The sequence below is a fragment of the Castor canadensis genome, chromosome 5, assembly GCF_047511655.1.
Source record: "Castor canadensis chromosome 5, mCasCan1.hap1v2, whole genome shotgun sequence".
NCBI classification, from domain to species: domain Eukaryota; kingdom Metazoa; phylum Chordata; class Mammalia; order Rodentia; family Castoridae; genus Castor; species Castor canadensis.
In genome coordinates this window covers 181,710,547-181,725,677 of record NC_133390.1, presented here as the reverse complement: position 1 = coordinate 181,725,677, position 15,131 = coordinate 181,710,547, and the positions used below count along the sequence as shown (strand labels likewise).

The 15,131-nt window shown below is 53.5% G+C and overlaps 2 protein-coding genes across 4 annotated transcripts; one reads left to right on the top strand and one right to left on the bottom strand.

Moving 5' to 3' along the window:
• Positions 1-11,248, top strand: Ptk6 (protein tyrosine kinase 6). Of its 2 annotated transcripts, none has more exons than XM_074075142.1 (9): positions 1-1,295; positions 1,944-2,217; positions 3,765-3,886; positions 4,389-4,552; positions 4,966-5,119; positions 5,701-5,862; positions 7,159-7,340; positions 7,736-7,889; positions 8,216-11,248. In XM_074075142.1, the coding sequence occupies exons 1-9, from the start codon at positions 1,058-1,060 to the stop codon at positions 8,401-8,403; spliced, it is 1,638 nt and encodes a 545-aa protein (XP_073931243.1). In that variant the 5' UTR covers positions 1-1,057; the 3' UTR covers positions 8,404-11,248. The 2 variants fall into 2 exon arrangements, with proteins under 2 accessions (XP_073931243.1, XP_020042755.1); XM_020187166.2 differs by having other exon boundaries at positions 1,175-1,295; positions 1,954-2,217.
• Positions 11,249-13,606: 2,358 nt separating this feature from the next.
• On the bottom strand, positions 13,607-14,784 carry Ppdpf (pancreatic progenitor cell differentiation and proliferation factor). Of its 2 annotated transcripts, none has more exons than XM_020173726.2 (4): positions 14,629-14,784; positions 14,308-14,387; positions 14,134-14,211; positions 13,607-14,011 (listed from the first exon to the last, which is right to left on the bottom strand). In XM_020173726.2, the coding sequence occupies exons 2-4, from the start codon at positions 14,360-14,362 to the stop codon at positions 13,797-13,799; spliced, it is 348 nt and encodes a 115-aa protein (XP_020029315.1). In that variant the 5' UTR covers positions 14,363-14,387; positions 14,629-14,784; the 3' UTR covers positions 13,607-13,796. The 2 variants fall into 2 exon arrangements, with proteins under 2 accessions (XP_020029315.1, XP_020029316.1); XM_020173727.2 differs by having other exon boundaries at positions 14,308-14,501; positions 14,629-14,769.
• Positions 14,785-15,131: the final 347 nt, after the last annotated feature.

The window sequence follows — 15,131 nt, the reverse complement described above, 5'->3', positions numbered from 1 at the left end:
TGAGCAGGTTTGCCCCTCCTGGGTCTCTGGGAGGGGTTGGGGAGTTTCCTCCACCCACATGTCTGCACCCAGGGACACCTTGTGGGCCAGTGGCCCAAGGCCTGAGGGGCCTTGGAGCAGAGCAGGTCCTTGGACCTCCTGGGCCTGACTGCTGCTGACCTGTCCAATGCTTGGTGGTGATTCACTTTGAGGTCCCTCTCTTCACGCCCTTCTGACCTCTGTCCTTGTTCCCCAGCTAGTCCCTCCTCTGACCTCTATCCTCTTCTGCCCTTTCCCACACCAGAACACTGTAAACCTAGCTCATGTTCCATTTTTGACAGTACTGGGGTTTGAACTCAGGTCTCTGTGCTTGCTAAACAGGTGCTCTATCACTTGAGCCACACTTTTTGCTCTGGTTATTTTGGAGATAGGTTCTCACTTTTTTTGCCCAGGCTGCCCTGGAACCATGATCCTCCTGATCTCAGCCTCCCAAGTAGCTAGAATTACAGGTGTGAGCCACCAGTGCCTTATATTCCTATTCTTAACCTCAAAATGAAGTAGGTGGATGGCACCATGATTTCTCTTTTCAGTTAAAAAGAAATTCAGGGTGGGAGCTGTAGCTCAGTGGTAGAGCATTTACTTAGCATACATGAGGCCTGAGTTAGATCCCCACTGAAAGAAACAAAAAAGCAGGGGGAGGAGTTCAAATGAATGGGATTTACTATGCAATTTTCCCTGGCCACTCATCCTTTTAGACTTGGCAATCTCCCCTTCCCAGCCGCCTCCCCCACACGGGGCTGTCCTCCAGACTCCAGGTAGAAGTACACCTGTGGGTACTCAGTAGCATCTGCAAGGGGAGGGAGGTGGTCAGGGGGCCACCTGGGGAACAAGAGTAGACTTAGTTCTTCAAGTTCTGAGTTTCAAGTTGAGTTGGAGTTTTGTTGGAGTTTTGGGTTTACCGTGTGGGGAAGGCCACAGCTGGGCTGCTAGGAATGGGGGAAGGGGCAGGGCCAGGCAGGGCACAAGTGGTTGCCCAGGAGGGAGGGAGGAGTGTGACGGGGTTGTGGGGGCCCTGGCGATGTGGGTGCTTCTAGGTCTTTGCTCACCGTCTTTGGACGCCCTCTTGTGTCCTTGTTGGAGCTTGTGGGCTGCAGATGTTTCCATGGGTACCCTCTTATTCCAGAAAGCCCTCCAGGTCCATCCGCACCTCTGTGGCTGCCCTGACTCCTCATGTCCCAGGTCTCCTGTTGGACTTCCTAGCTGCCCAGATCTGGACCAGCAGGAGGTGCTGGGGGCTGTCGCTCCTCTAAGAGCAGGTGGGTTTTTGAGTGTCCTCACATTGGGGGAGCAGAGTTGTGGCAACCCTACTGGCAGAGGCAGAAGTCCAGGCCCAGGTGTGCCACTTTGGTCCACAGGTCTCCCCTCAGACCCCCCTCTGCCTCCCACCCCACCAGCTTTGTCTTCATACGCAACTCAGGCAACCCCTGCTCTCCAGGGTGGGTCTTGCCAGCATCTGGCTGGTGGATATCTGCCCAGGGAGGCCGTCCTCAGGACTGCTACACCCATCACAGCTTCTGTCATTGGTCAGAGTGGGTGAGATGGCTTCCTAAGTTGGGAGAGGCACCCAGCAAGTACAGGAAACCTTCCGGTACAAAAGAGTGGGCACCCTGAACCCTCCTCTGCTCCATGCCCCCTCCAAAGACCTGCCCACAGCTTCTTTGCTCAGGTCCAGACACATGGTTGCTTAGCTGGTAGGCTTCCACTGTAGATACATGTGGGCACCCAGCCTGGCCTGGCCCTGGAAGTCATGAGGACACTTGGGCGGGGGACAGTAGGTTCCTTAGGGTGTTACCAGGACAGGCCACCTCTATGGGCACTGGGTGTGGTTGGCCTCTTGCCTGTCATGAGGAAGTAGGTTGGGCTGGTCTGTAGGAGGCGGCCCTGCCTGCCCCTCCCTGATACAGGTGTCCACAGCCAGCTCACAGCTTGTCCTACCAGTGTGCCTGCTATGGTGTCCCGGAACCAGATCCACCTGGGCCCCAAGTACGTGGGCCTTTGGGACTTTGAGGCCCGAACAGATGAGGAGCTGAGCTTCCGGGCAGGAGATCTCTTCCATGTGGCCAGGAAGGAGGAGCAGTGGTGGTGGGCCACCCTGCTGGATGAAGCAGGTGGTGCCTTGGCTGAGGGCTATGTACCCCAAAACTACCTGGCGGAGAAGGAGACCGTGGAGTCTGAGCCGTGAGTGACCATGAGCCATGGAGGGCTGGCAACAGTGGCTACAATAGGGTGGCTGCCTGGGCACAGGGGGTGGGTAAGACATTGGACAGGTTTGGGGAGGTCAAGAGGGTGTGGGACCATGGCTGCACAGTCAAGGCTGGACATCTGACTAAGTCCCATCCCTGGTCCTCACCATCCTGGTACACAGGTGTGCTGACTGGGCCACATTGCTGCCGGTCATCTGGGTATGGGTCCTCTTCTTTGACCCTGCCCATGGCCACTGCTCAATTGTGGGAACTGCTCTACTGGAACCTAGCGAGGATAGAAGGGTCCAGGGTGGGCTTTCGGGGACTGGCCCCCAGCGACAAGGCCTGTGTGAGAGGCCAAGGGCCTTTGGGGGCATGAAGTTCCCTTACTCTCCAAACAGCCAGAACCAGATGTGCGACCTAGTTAAGGGAGCAGGAAGGCTGCTGTGACACACCTGTCGCCCATCATGGGTGCGGGAGGGGCACTGCAGTGGGGTGTCCCCTCCTCTCCTGGCACCCCACCTGCCATCCCTGACCCTCCACACGGCAGGATGCCCAGGAGCCTCAGGAAGTACATGTCCACAGCCACCTGAGAGCTCCAGCGTCTGAGACGGCTCTGAACTAGGGTTGGGGAGGGCCCAGTGAGGGCCCCCTGCTGCTTTGCTCCTGAGACCCCCAACTCTGTTCTTATCACCCGTGTGGAGAACCCACGCATACCAGAGGATCATAAGCCCATGGAACTGTAAATGGGACCGTGTCAGAGGTGGGCTGGATGGGGACCACACAGGTGGGTGGAGCACACAAAAGGGCAGGGCAGAGGTTGTCTGGGGAACCCACAGGCCCCACCCTATAGTTCACAGTCCAGGCATATCCATCATGGTGTCGGGAGCCAGTGTGTGCAAATATTTGTGAGGTGAGAGCGTGTGTGCATCTGTGCAACTGTCAGTGCATGTATACAAGTGTGCACTCACATCTACACGTGTCCACCCTTGTGTGAGCATGCAGATCAAGTGTATACACGTCTGGGCATGAGTTTGTATGAGTGCACACGTGTGTGCAAGTCAGTGCACCGCAAGTGTACATTTGTGTACACATACCCGCGCATCTATGCATGTGTGAGTGGCTATGTGAGATTCCAAATGGGGTAGCAGCACCAGGAGCTCACTGCCCTTCTCCAAGCTGCCCCAGACCAGGGCAGGTGTCTGTGGTTCTGCTCCCACAGAGAGGTTGAGGCTGGGCATTCATGTGAGGGACAGCAGGCCTTCTGGGGGCCCTGATCCACTGATAGGGGTCATCTAAGACAAGAGGTGGTCAGTGTCTGCCCCTTCTGTGTCAGTAGGACCTGGTGTCCAGAACCAGCCATTTGAGACCTCAGGGTCCACGATGGGTAAAGTGGTCTCTGTGGGGGGCTGGAAACATGAGGCAATAGCCAAGGGTGGCTGGTACTCCAAGTGGGCAGGGTGCAGGTTGGCTGAAGGTCCAGAGTGAATGTAGGGCTGGGTTTGGGGTCAGTCGGGCTCAGACCATGCCCTGCCCCGACAGGTGGTTCTTTGGCCGTATCTCCCGCTCAGAAGCTATGCACCGACTGCAGGCTGAGGGCAGCTTGACCGGCACCTTCCTGATCAGGGTCAGCGAGAAGGCGGGTGCTGACTATGTCCTCTCAGGTACCAGTCCCTGCCCTCCTCCGCCTGTGCACACCTTTGCTGGACTCCTCATCTCTAGGCCTTCCTGACCACCTGGTGGCCACATAGGAGCCCTGACTCCCTCCACAAAGGTGAAGCCTTGCCCGGATCTAGCTCTCTGTTGGCAGCAAGCAGAATAGAGATTTCCTAATCCTCTCTTGCTGGCGGGCCTATGGCCATGTGTCGTGGGAAGCACTGACCCTGCAGGTGTCCCTGTGTGTAACCTTGCACCTAAGGCGTACAGGAGGGAGAGAAGCTCCTGTCACTCCACAATCTAGATGGCTGGAATGCAGGCAGCTATTGTCCAGACAGAGGCTGGGAAGATCAGCCTTGGGTGGGAGCAGGAACAGGGCCCCGAGGAGGGTGGGCAAAGCCCACCAGCCCACAGTGGACCCAGGCCTGCCGGGCCACGTGTCAGGTGGGGCTGGGGGCACATGCAGGCCAGGGTGCCTGCTCACAGCCCCTCCACCTGCCCCGCCCCCAGTGCGGGATGCTCAGGCTGTTCGGCACTACAGGATCCGGCGGCATGCGGGGGGCCGGCTGCATCTGAATGAGACCGTGTCCTTCTCCAGTCTGTCCGAGCTTGTGGACTATCACAAGGCCCAGAGCCTGTCTCACGGTCTGCGGCTGACAGTGCCCTGCTGGAAGGTAGGGCTACCTGCCCCTTCATGACGTGGTCACTCAGGAGCAGCCAGGGTGGAGTAGAAGCTGAGGTTCTGCAGAGCACGGGTGGAGTGGCCAGAGACGTCCCCTTTGCCTGGACATTCTCACACTGACTCACTGGAGGTCACTTGTGCTACTGTAGAGTCCTGTTCCGGGAAGCCTGGGGACCCAACAGCCAGAGGGGAGGGTCACCCGCACAGGGGCTGACAGCTGGAGTGGGGCCACAGGCTCTGGTGAGTGGGATGATGGCATTTTTGTGCAGTGCACTCAGACCTCACCAGGCTAGACAGGGCCATGAGTCACTTAGTCACAGGGTCATGAGAGCCACTTAGTTCAGGTCCAGAGCTGACCCTTTCTGAGAGCGAGCAGGCAACACAGCCAGCATCCTGTTCCTCCAGCATGAGTCGGAGCCACTGCCCCACTGGGCAGACTGGGAGAGGCCTCGGGAGGAGTTCACGCTCTGCAAGAAGCTGGGGGCCGGCTACTTCGGAGAGGTCTTTGAGGGGCTCTGGAAAGACCAGGTCCGGGTGGCCATCAAGGTGATTTCTCGAGGTGAGTAGGCCCAGGTAGGGGGTTCCACTTGACCTTATGCCCTTTTCCTACCAGTCCCTACAACAGGTACTTCTGGCCTCACCCCACCAGGGGTGGAGCCCAACAGTACTACTGGGCACCCATAGCATCATTGCGGGGGGCGTCATCTCTTTCATCTGCACCCATGTTTTTACCTACATGCATTTATTGTGAGAAGGAATTTTAAACCTTAAGGATTTAAAATAAAATAAATCATCATTAAAATAAATAAATCACTGGAAATCTGAAAAGTTCACCTGAAACCTGGGGGCCTCTCAGGTCTGTACCCCACACCTTAGGAGTCATGGTAGCTAGACCCTGAGGTGTTGGCCTGGAAGCCCTGGCTCAGGCAGAGTGGGCTGGGTGGGGATGATGAGGGGCAAATGCCACACACGAGGCCTGGGGTGCCGAGGACCAGGCTGCGGAGGCCTTGGTATCATGGTTGGGGACCTGGGTCCCATCCTGCTAGGACATCCATATCTCAGAGCGACTGCAGGAGGACAGGGCCTCCTCATTGGGACTAGGTAAGGGGCTGTGGCCCACCAAGGCTGCTGTTCCCCCAGACAACCTCCTGCACCAGCACACCTTCCAGTCAGAGATCCAGGCCATGAAGAAGCTGCGGCACAAGCACATCCTGGCACTGTATGCCGTGGCGTCAGTGGGGGACCCCGTCTACATCATCACAGAGCTCATGACCAAGGGGAGCCTGCTGCAGCTGCTGCGGGGTGAGTGCACAGGGTCTTGGTCCCCCTTTCCCAGGGGCAAGAGTGACAGAGGATCACCAAAGGTGACAGGAAACATGCAAACTAGCAAACAGGAAGCAAATGGAAATGCAGATTTCCCCCTTTCTATGCAAGACAGCCAGGGAGCTCTTGGTCAAGCTTGTTGCTTTTTTGTTTATGACTTAAAATATGACAAATCTACCATCTTCTCATTATAGAGACTTGGGAAAATACAACTGAGTTCAGACAAGAAAAGCCTCTCACAATTCCTACACCCACAGTTAACAGAGGCTGCTTTACTAATCGGTCCCATGCTGCCTGCCAGACCCCAGCATTGACCCACCTTGGCCCTCTGGCTTCTCTCTCCCTGGGACCTGCTGCCCCTCCCTCAGGTGTCTGAACCTGTGCATGCACAGTGGATGTCACACCCACACACATCTCAGCCACTCAGGGACTTCATCATCTCCTTCAACACCAAAATCAAAGACAAACTGTGCCAGCTAATTGAGATGCTGCCCTGTTTCAGATAAGACTCAGAGGAAATGTCGCAGTGCAGGAGAAATGGGATTTAGTGCACGTCTGTGTGCCTGGAGATGGACGTATATCTCTATTTTTTTGGTGGCACTGGGGTTTGAACTCAGGGCCTCACGCTTGCTAGGCAAGTGTTCTTACCACTTAAAGTCACTCCACTAGCCCTTTTTTGGGGATGGGTTTCTTTGAGATTATTGCCCAGGGCTGACTTCGAACCGCGATCCTCCTGATTTCTGCCTTCTGAGTAGCTAGGATTTAGGCATGAGCCACCTGCGCCCGGCTGAGATATATGTATTTACATATCACTAGCATTTGAAACACTTAAACTTGGAATTTTGTAGCCTACATTTTTCACATAAGCTTGATTGTTGAAAGTAATTTCCATAGGATGTAAATCCTTCAGAAAAAAATGTCTCAACACCAGTGCACAGATACACTTCAGCCATCTTGCCCTTTACCTGTTGCTAAGCCTCTTGGGAGTGTTCAATGGTTAAAAGCAGCTTGGTGAATGTCCTAACACACATTTCTTTGCACTCAGATTGCTTTATCTTGGATTCCCAGAAAGAACTGCTGGGCGGTGGGTGCACGAACTGCTCTTTGGCTCTTGATGCATAATTGCAGAAGGGCTAGGCCGGCCCAGTCTTCTGATCTTAAACCAGGCCTGCTGCCCTTTGCCCCGGGGAGGAGGAGCCAGAGCTGCAATGCCAACGCAGATGAGGACTTGGGCCTGGCCGGCTCAGCTGACCCTGGCCTCTGGTTGCCTTGCAGAGTCTGATGAGAAAGCCCTGCCTGTTTCGGAGCTAGTGGACATTGCGTCACAGGTGGCTGAGGGCATGTGCTACTTGGAGTCACAGAATTATATCCACCGGGACCTGGCCGCCAGGAACATCCTTGTGGGGGAGAACAATATATGCAAAGTGGGGGACTTTGGACTGGCCAGGTTCATCAAGGTAGGGCCCTTGGAGGATGGAGGCTGGGAGCAGCAGGCTTCTCACCTCTGGGTTTAGAGCTGTGAATCCAGCCATGGGCAAGACAGGTTCCTGGTAGGGCAGGCGTGGCCCCATCAACACGGCTTCGCTCACAGCCACCCTGGCCCAGCTGTAGGTGCCGTGGATATGATGGGACATGCTTTTCCAGCCCCAGCTGGGGGGAGGGGGGCGCAGAGGGAGGGGGAGGGCTGCCGCTAGTTTCACCGCTTTAGCAGCAGCTCCCTCTGGTGGCAGCAGGGCGGTGGGTCAGATTCTGGTCAGGGCAGTGTGGACCTCAGCTCCTGTGCCTGTCCAAGCTGCCCGAGGAGGGGGAGGGCACAGTTTGGCCCCCCATGGCCCATCTGGCCTGATTGCAGGAGGACATATATCTTTCCCATGACCACAACATCCCGTACAAGTGGACGGCCCCTGAGGCACTCTCCCAGGGGCACTACTCCATCAAATCTGACGTCTGGTCCTTCGGGGTTCTGCTTTTTGAGATCTTCAGCAGGGGGCAGACGCCCTACACAGGTACTGGCTCCCTAGTGTCACTGACTGTGGGCAGATGAGGTGCAGTCTCGAGCAGCTGTCAGGGATGATGGGAGGTGCTTCCCCAGTGGCATGGTGTTCCCTGAGCATCCAGGGGCATCTGTCCTGGGCCTGAGATCACCTCCTGAAGTCATTGTCCAGGGGGAGAGCACAAGCTGTACACAGGGTGCTGGAAAATGCCCTGGGCATGGTGGTGGTCACAGGACACAGTGGCAGTCACCACTGCAGGGGACAGCTTCTTGGGACAGCTGCATAGCTAGGTGTGGCACACCTCCACTCTGCAGCAATTCTTGTCCTCCCGGCCACAGGCATGTCTAACCACGAGGCCTTCCTGAGGGTGGACGCTGGCTACCGCATGCCTTGCCCCCGGGAGTGCCCACCCAATGTGCACAAGCTGATGCGCTCCTGCTGGAGTCGGGACCCTGAGCAGAGGCCTTGCTTCAAAGCCCTCTGCGAGAAACTATCAGGTTTCACCAGGTATGAGAACCTGCTCTGAGCTCCTGGGAGGCAGTAAGGCTTAGCCGAGAAGGGCCTGGTGACTGTCCTGGACCTCAATCAAGGGTGTGCACCATCCTCCAGTTTACTGAGATGACAGAGGCTGGAGATAAGCGGCAAACATGGCACTTTGGAAACAGGAAACAGTGGAAGCTGAGGGACCCTCCCACTTCCTCCCTGATGCAGGCCACAAACCCCAGGAGTCTACTCTCTGGATTCTCCCACCCTTCTACCCTGAAGACCTTCCCCTAACCCTGGGGTTAAGGACTGTCACACAGATGCCAAGAAAAATCTGACCAACAGGCCTTGCTGAATTCTGGCCAGCTCCTCACTTTCAGGGTACACCTATCCCGTCACTCCTCTGCAGGGCTGCTTGTGAACACACATGGGCCCTGTGTGCCTTTCTGTCCTCTTTTCAAGGAGTTTCTTTTGTCCATGAAGTCACACGTGAAATCACACATGGTTTGGTTCTGCTGCTAGAAAGGTATTTTTGGTTAAAAAGAAGAAAGGATTTCAGTGCTGCTAGGCATATTTACTGTCTGTTGCAGCTGAAAGCTGATGAGGGAACTTCGGTGTTTAGAGCTCTCTGCTCAGAAGCTGGATTAACTGGGAGCAAATGTCCAGGCTGACAGTGTGTGCTCTTCTCCCCATCTGACCTCTCACAAGGACTTCCGTTAGAGGAATCCCCTTTTGGAAACCTAACGAACATGAGCTCTGTCCATCCTCTCCCTGTCCTTTGGGCCTAAGTTGCCCCAAGAATGGCTCTGGAGGCCTCTTCCACCCCATGCCCTCCTCTTTCCTCCAGTTTCCTTGAATCCTTCCATGGCTTCCTGAAGCTCCAGCCAGACTGCCCCTCCTGACACCAATACTCTTGAGGGGTTCAGGGTCTCCCAAAAGCAGCCCCCAGAAGATGACAAGGAAATGGGCTAAATGACCTTGATGGATGTCCTCTCAGGCACTTGCCTGAAACAGTCTATAGCCTTGGATGACTATCTCTGATGAGAGGCAAATGTGCCCCAAACCCTGATGAGAACAAGCTTTCTCTGTGCCTTTGAGATGAAAACTTTTATTTGGAAACTGAGCAAATGAAAACCTTGTAAGTCTTTGGCACAAACAGAAGTTTTAGCCATGTGAGTAAGCTTAACCTCTCATTTTTTGCCAGAAACACAATTTGGATAAAAATGCAAGTGGATGTAAACCAGTGAGTTCATGGCTGCTTTACTGGCTCAGGACTGAACATCCTAAGATGAGAGTCCCAGGGTGCTTGCAGCTGTTTATGTATGCACACTGTTCTGTGTGCTCAGTGTTCTCCCAGAGCATGTAAAACCCCTTACAGTGCTATGCACACTGACCTGAAGATGGAAGGGTGCTCATGACAGTATTCCTAAATCCCAGAAATACAAAAACATAGAGTGTTTTGTTTTGTTTTTTTTTGGTGAGACTAGGGTTTGAACTCAGGGTTTTGTATCGCAAAGCAGGCACGCTACAGCTTGAGCCATACCTTCAGTCCATTCTGCTCTAGTTAGCTTGGAGATGGGGGTCTCACAAACTATCTGAACTTCGGTGGTTCCAAGCTCAGCTTCCCAAGTAGCTAGATTACAGGTGTGAGCCACTGGCTCCTGATCAAGCCAAAATAATCTTTGGTAAAAAATAGTTTGAAGAATGTTGGTAAAATGGAAACAGGAACATCTCTAGAATTGTCAGCCTCATATACATTTTTTTTCCCTACCTGGGTTTAGTCAAACAACTCATGTTAATTCTACTGAATGTTTAAGATAATAAAACTAGAAATCCAACCCACAAATATAATGTACTGGAGAGAATGAGAATAACTGTATTTATCTTTTTGGTATTTGCCTGCCTCATTCACAAGAAAAGTAACTTAGGGTACTGACCAGCTGTCAGTGCCTCACCATAGTTCCTGTTCAGCGTCACTGCCAGCAGTCAGGGAGGCGTGAGATAAAACTCCTCCACAATTGTATCTTATGGATGATACGTACTCACAAAGCTTCCAAGACCTTTTGGTGACTTGCAACCTTAAAAGCTATTCTAAGTTAAATGGAGTGACAGACATTCAATCACTATCTGGGTCACTTCTAAGATACTGAAACAGTAGTTACTAAACATAATTTTACATACTCATGGCACCATTTTCATACAGTATGAGAAGTAAACATATAGGGTCTGCTAGTAACAGTGGAAGTTGTGGGATGAGGAAGAGCAGATTTCTAGTTAGGAAAGGTGCCCCTCACTGGAGAGCTCGTGGACAGAGTTCAGGTGCTTACTTCCACTAGAACCCGTGGTGTCTTAGAAACTCAAGAGTTAACAACTATATGTAATTAAAACCATTAGAAAACAGGGAGACAACTATGAATGCAAAATGTATAAGGCACATGTATTTTTTAGTCATAAGTAGTTTTGAAGGATCTTTTGAGGGAAAAAAGAAGTTAATTATTGTGTGCAAATGTAGAATGACTGGTTGTTCCAGAATGAGAAAAATGTGGCAAGAGAAGCAGACGGGTATTTATAAAAGAAAGCATAAAGGATCTTCGGAAAAGGACTCTTACATAACCAGTTAAGACTTATTAAAAGGTTCTTTAAAAAACTAGCTTCAGTATTAGTACAGTGATGTACTATTAGCCTTGTGAAATTATCTGTAGGTGACTGGCCTACAAAACAAGGATTTGGTGTCTAAACACAGTATTGTGTCTTATGTTGTCTGCAGATACACCTTTGGTTACTTAAGTGTTTTCTATTAAAAGGGACAAGTTTTTGTCATAACTACACAACCTTCTAATTTTGCCTTTAAAATCCTTTTGTCAATAAAGACCGGTGTTTTAAACTTCCTGACATGTCTGACAACATCTAAAAATCCTAAACTCCTTTTGATCGTTAACTGGCTGAGAGTTCCCCTACTTCAGAAGAATCTCTCGCCTTGTAAGACAGATGTCAAACTAATTAGATTGATGTGTTCTATTGTACGGGAAGCATGGTCATATCCTTCTTTGGGTCATATTTACAGCTATTGATATGAGTTGCAGAAATTGTCTAAGATTCCTAGGTATCTGGTATGCTATCAGTCATAATTTTTTGCTGTTGTGTTAAAACGTTGTAGCCACAGAAGTAAAAAGCTTCTGTCAACTGCATCACTAATAATTCTGAGCTTAGCCATGGTTTTTTAAAAATATTTTATGATTTGCAGATGTTTAATTCTGAAACCAAAGCATTTGCAATCAGCTGTAGTCCAAAGTTACTTCTTCCAGGAGAGTCATGAAAGACTGAAAAGCGCTCTGGAATTCACCTAAGATCGCCACTGTACTGATGTTTCCCGGACTCAAATAAAGAACTCAGTGGCTCTCTGCTATCCCAAGTCCCGTCAGAACAAGAAACAATTAGCCAGTACTGAAAGGAAAGGTGAGGATAATTTCGTTTTTCTGATTTAAGAAAACACTTTTTCTTAATTATCTAGAGCACACAGCAATTTGGTAAGGTATACTTTTCTTGGTCCTTCCAGGATTCACAAACGATTAGCCAGTGTTCTTATTTTGTGGCAATAGATATTTGACTAAGCTAGCAGGAGTGTCATCCTTACAAAGGACCCAGCTAGAAACACTGGTTGCAATACTAAGTAGGACACAGAATGTCCTACTTCAGATGTGGCTATCTTTAAGGATCTAAGGCTGATGTCATGGTGCCCACAAAGCCTGGTGGGAAGAACAGGCCTGGTCTCTTGGATAAAAGGCTGAGAAAGGATGTTACTTATGGCATGCCTAGGAACCTTGAGATACTTTACAAAGTTTGAGAAGAGGAAGCCAATCCCGTGGGTTGTACTCAAATCCGTGGGTACTGCAGGCAAAACTGGTGGTTCATCTTGGGCTTGGCTTTAGAGCCTAGGAAAGCCTTAAAGTCCAATCTGAGATTCTGTACGTAAGTCACAGGTATCTGTCCGGTCAATACTATTCCTGCTGACCTTGTGCAACCATCAGGCCACACTACATGAAGAAACTTATTTTGTGAACAGATTCATCTTACTGCCTTTAACAGAAATGGGGGTGACTGTGGGGAGAAAGATTACATTTCAGAAAAAACTATGGTATACCCAACATTACATCATGGACCTATCAATTACTTCTGGGGTTTTATCACCTGTGACCCACACTGGATCCCAAATCCTTTGGTTTCTCTAATATCCGACTACCAAACTTTTTTCTCCCACCCTTCTGGCTTGGAATCACTAAATATTCAAAAGGCCCCTTCCCCAAAGCCCTGCAGGCTGCACCTGGAAAACCTGATAAGGAAATCTTCAATCCACACACCAGAAGTATACGAGGAGGAGTCTCAATGGGAAGACAGGGTGGATGGGCAGGGAAACACTGCTGCCCACTGTCCAGTTAGCTATCCCCGGCTTCTTGCTATAACTGGCAGCTGCAACCAGAGCTCTGTGGACCTTGTCTGAGCCTCACTCAAACCACCCTGTGGAACACCTCCCTTCTGGGAGGTGGGAAAAGAACCTCCCCCACCCGGTCCAGGAGTCTGGGCAGCACCCAACAAGCCTCCTGGACACCCTAGGGTAGGCAGGTGGGGCACAGGCCCCGTAGAAGGTAGTTATTTGTACTGCAGAAGGAGAGTGGCAGAGAGGCCTAAGTTTCAGACAGCTCTGGTCCCTATCTATGGTATCCCACAAGCCATACTCTCCACTTCCTGTACCTGCTGATCTTTAAGTTGGGCTACTAGTTGCAGCACCCACCTCCCTATGGGCCTGAAGTCCCTACTCAGCCTATGGGGGTGTTTCCAGGGTAGGGAGACAACTCCCTTGTGTGGGGGGGGGAACGCTGGAGGACTGGCCTCAGTACTGTCCATCCTACCACCCTCCCTGATGTTGAGGGAGGGCTTCACCAAGGGGTTCTTCAAGGGGCACTGGTCTGTTTGGCTGAGGACTCCCAGCTTTCCTCAGATGGCCCACCAGGTGGCCAAAGGGGCTACCCTGGAATTTTTGTCCAGCTCCAGGACCACCAGCTTCCCCAGAAACAGAAAGGCACCCCAGTCTCAGGGTGGGCCTGCTTGCATGGAGCCATCTCTTCACAACTGAGAGGAGGGACTCACTGTGAGGGGGCTAAGCAAGGTCCCAGGCAGGCCTGGGAGCAGGGCAGCCTCCAGCAGGAAGCTAGGCTGGAGACTCAGTAACACCTTAAACGAGACATGGATGTGGGACAGCTGCTTGGAGTTTATTGTTTGTTTGGTGCAAGGCACAGTTACAGGGTCAGGAACGCTTGGTGCAGCCAGGACCGATGGGGCTTCCTGCTGGTGTGTTGCTTGCTGCACGCTATCTAGTCTACAGGGTGGGCAGGGCTCTGGCCTAGCACCTGGGAAGCCCAGGCTGGTGGTTCCACCAGGTCAGGATGGGGGCCTGGCATTGGCCTGGCTAGGCTGGCTTACTGGCTGCTTCCTCATGGCCTCTGGAGCCAGACCACTGGTGACCATGCTGCTGGAGGCCTGGGAGGATTCCGTGGACTGCTCAGGGGACTCCAACAGTGTGGCCATGAACGGGAGAGTGGACTTCCCGAAGAAGAAGCTGGCCCACCAATGACCAGGGTCGGCCTTGGGGAGACCTGAAAGAAGCAAAGAGGGGTCACGATGCTGCCTGTCCAAGTGGGACTCCCCCCTTCCACCTTGCTGCCCCACGAGGAACTGAGTAGACTCTGTCCATCTGTGCGGTTAGACCCGCACTCACCCGGGTGATGGGGCGTGACTTCCCCAGGGTACTCAGCACTTCCGCAGGAGCTGCTGCTGGACGCGGAGCCCAGGCGGCCTGGAGAGGGGAGGCAGGTCAGCAATAGTGGCTTCAGTGGCTGCAAGGGGCAGTGCTGGGCTCCGTCACGTTGGGGTCAGCAAGGGGCCTACTTACGCCGATAGTAGTCGTGGGTGGCCACGAGCGAGCCGCTGGAGGGGATGGCAGCCATGCTTCGCCTCCCGGCTGGTGGAGACCTGCGCGGGTTGCGGACCTGATCACGGCGCCCCGGGAACGGGTACTCAGGGGCGGCGCCGCCTCACCCCGCCTGCCGCCGGTGCTTCCGGGCGGTTCCAACCAGCCAGGGCCGGCTGAGCGGCCGAACAAAGGTGCTTTGTGCTCCGGGTGCGGGAGCCAGGAGCTGACAGGGCCGCCCCCTGGCCCCTGGCCCGCCCCGGCCCGGCCCGGCCCGCGCGACCCGCCGTCCCGCGCCCTCACCTCGGCAGCGACTCCTCGCGGGCCTCGGCGCGCGGTCACGGGTGGCGGGGCCAGGGACGTGGACGCTAGGCCCCGGAACCCATTTGGGGAGAATGCCTGGGGAGGCCGCTCAACGACCCAGCCCTGCACGCAGCGTGCGCACGCGCAGAGGCGCCCTCTTATATGCGCGTGCTGCCACGCGCCATGAGGGGCGGAGCGTCATGATAGGCCCCGCCCCTACTCCGGGAGGCCCCCGCCCCGGGGCTTTGCGAAACCCCGCCCCGGCCCCACCCTCCTGGGTCGGACTCTGGCTGTCCCATGCCAGAGTTCTGTCCGCGGGATTGGTTAACGGATGTGTACTAGAGCCGGATCTATGCGCTCCACCTCGTGCCGGGCCACCTTCTCGGACGCGGGCCCCCCTTGGCCCCATGCACTTTCACTCCATCGCCAGTGCTCAGCCCCGCAGGCCGGAGGGGGCGGGGAAGGTGGGCAGGGTCGCCGAGGAGATGACCAATCTATCTAGG

Coding starts and splice junctions, on each gene's coding strand:
- Ptk6 (XM_074075142.1), top strand. CDS start 1,058: ATGTGGGTGCTTCTAGGTCTTTGCTCACCGTCTTTGGACGCCCTCTTG. Junction 2,218..3,764: donor GAGACCGTGGAGTCTGAGCC/GTGAGTGACCAT, acceptor CTGCCCCGACAG/GTGGTTCTTTGGCCGTATCT. Junction 3,887..4,388: donor TGCTGACTATGTCCTCTCAG/GTACCAGTCCCT, acceptor CCCCGCCCCCAG/TGCGGGATGCTCAGGCTGTT.
- Ppdpf (XM_020173726.2), bottom strand. CDS start 14,362: ATGGCTGCCATCCCCTCCAGCGGCTCGCTCGTGGCCACCCACGACTAC. Junction 14,212..14,307: donor CACCCACGACTACTATCGGC/GTAAGTAGGCCC, acceptor TCCCCTCTCCAG/GCCGCCTGGGCTCCGCGTCC. Junction 14,012..14,133: donor AGTCACGCCCCATCACCCGG/GTGAGTGCGGGT, acceptor TGCTTCTTTCAG/GTCTCCCCAAGGCCGACCCT.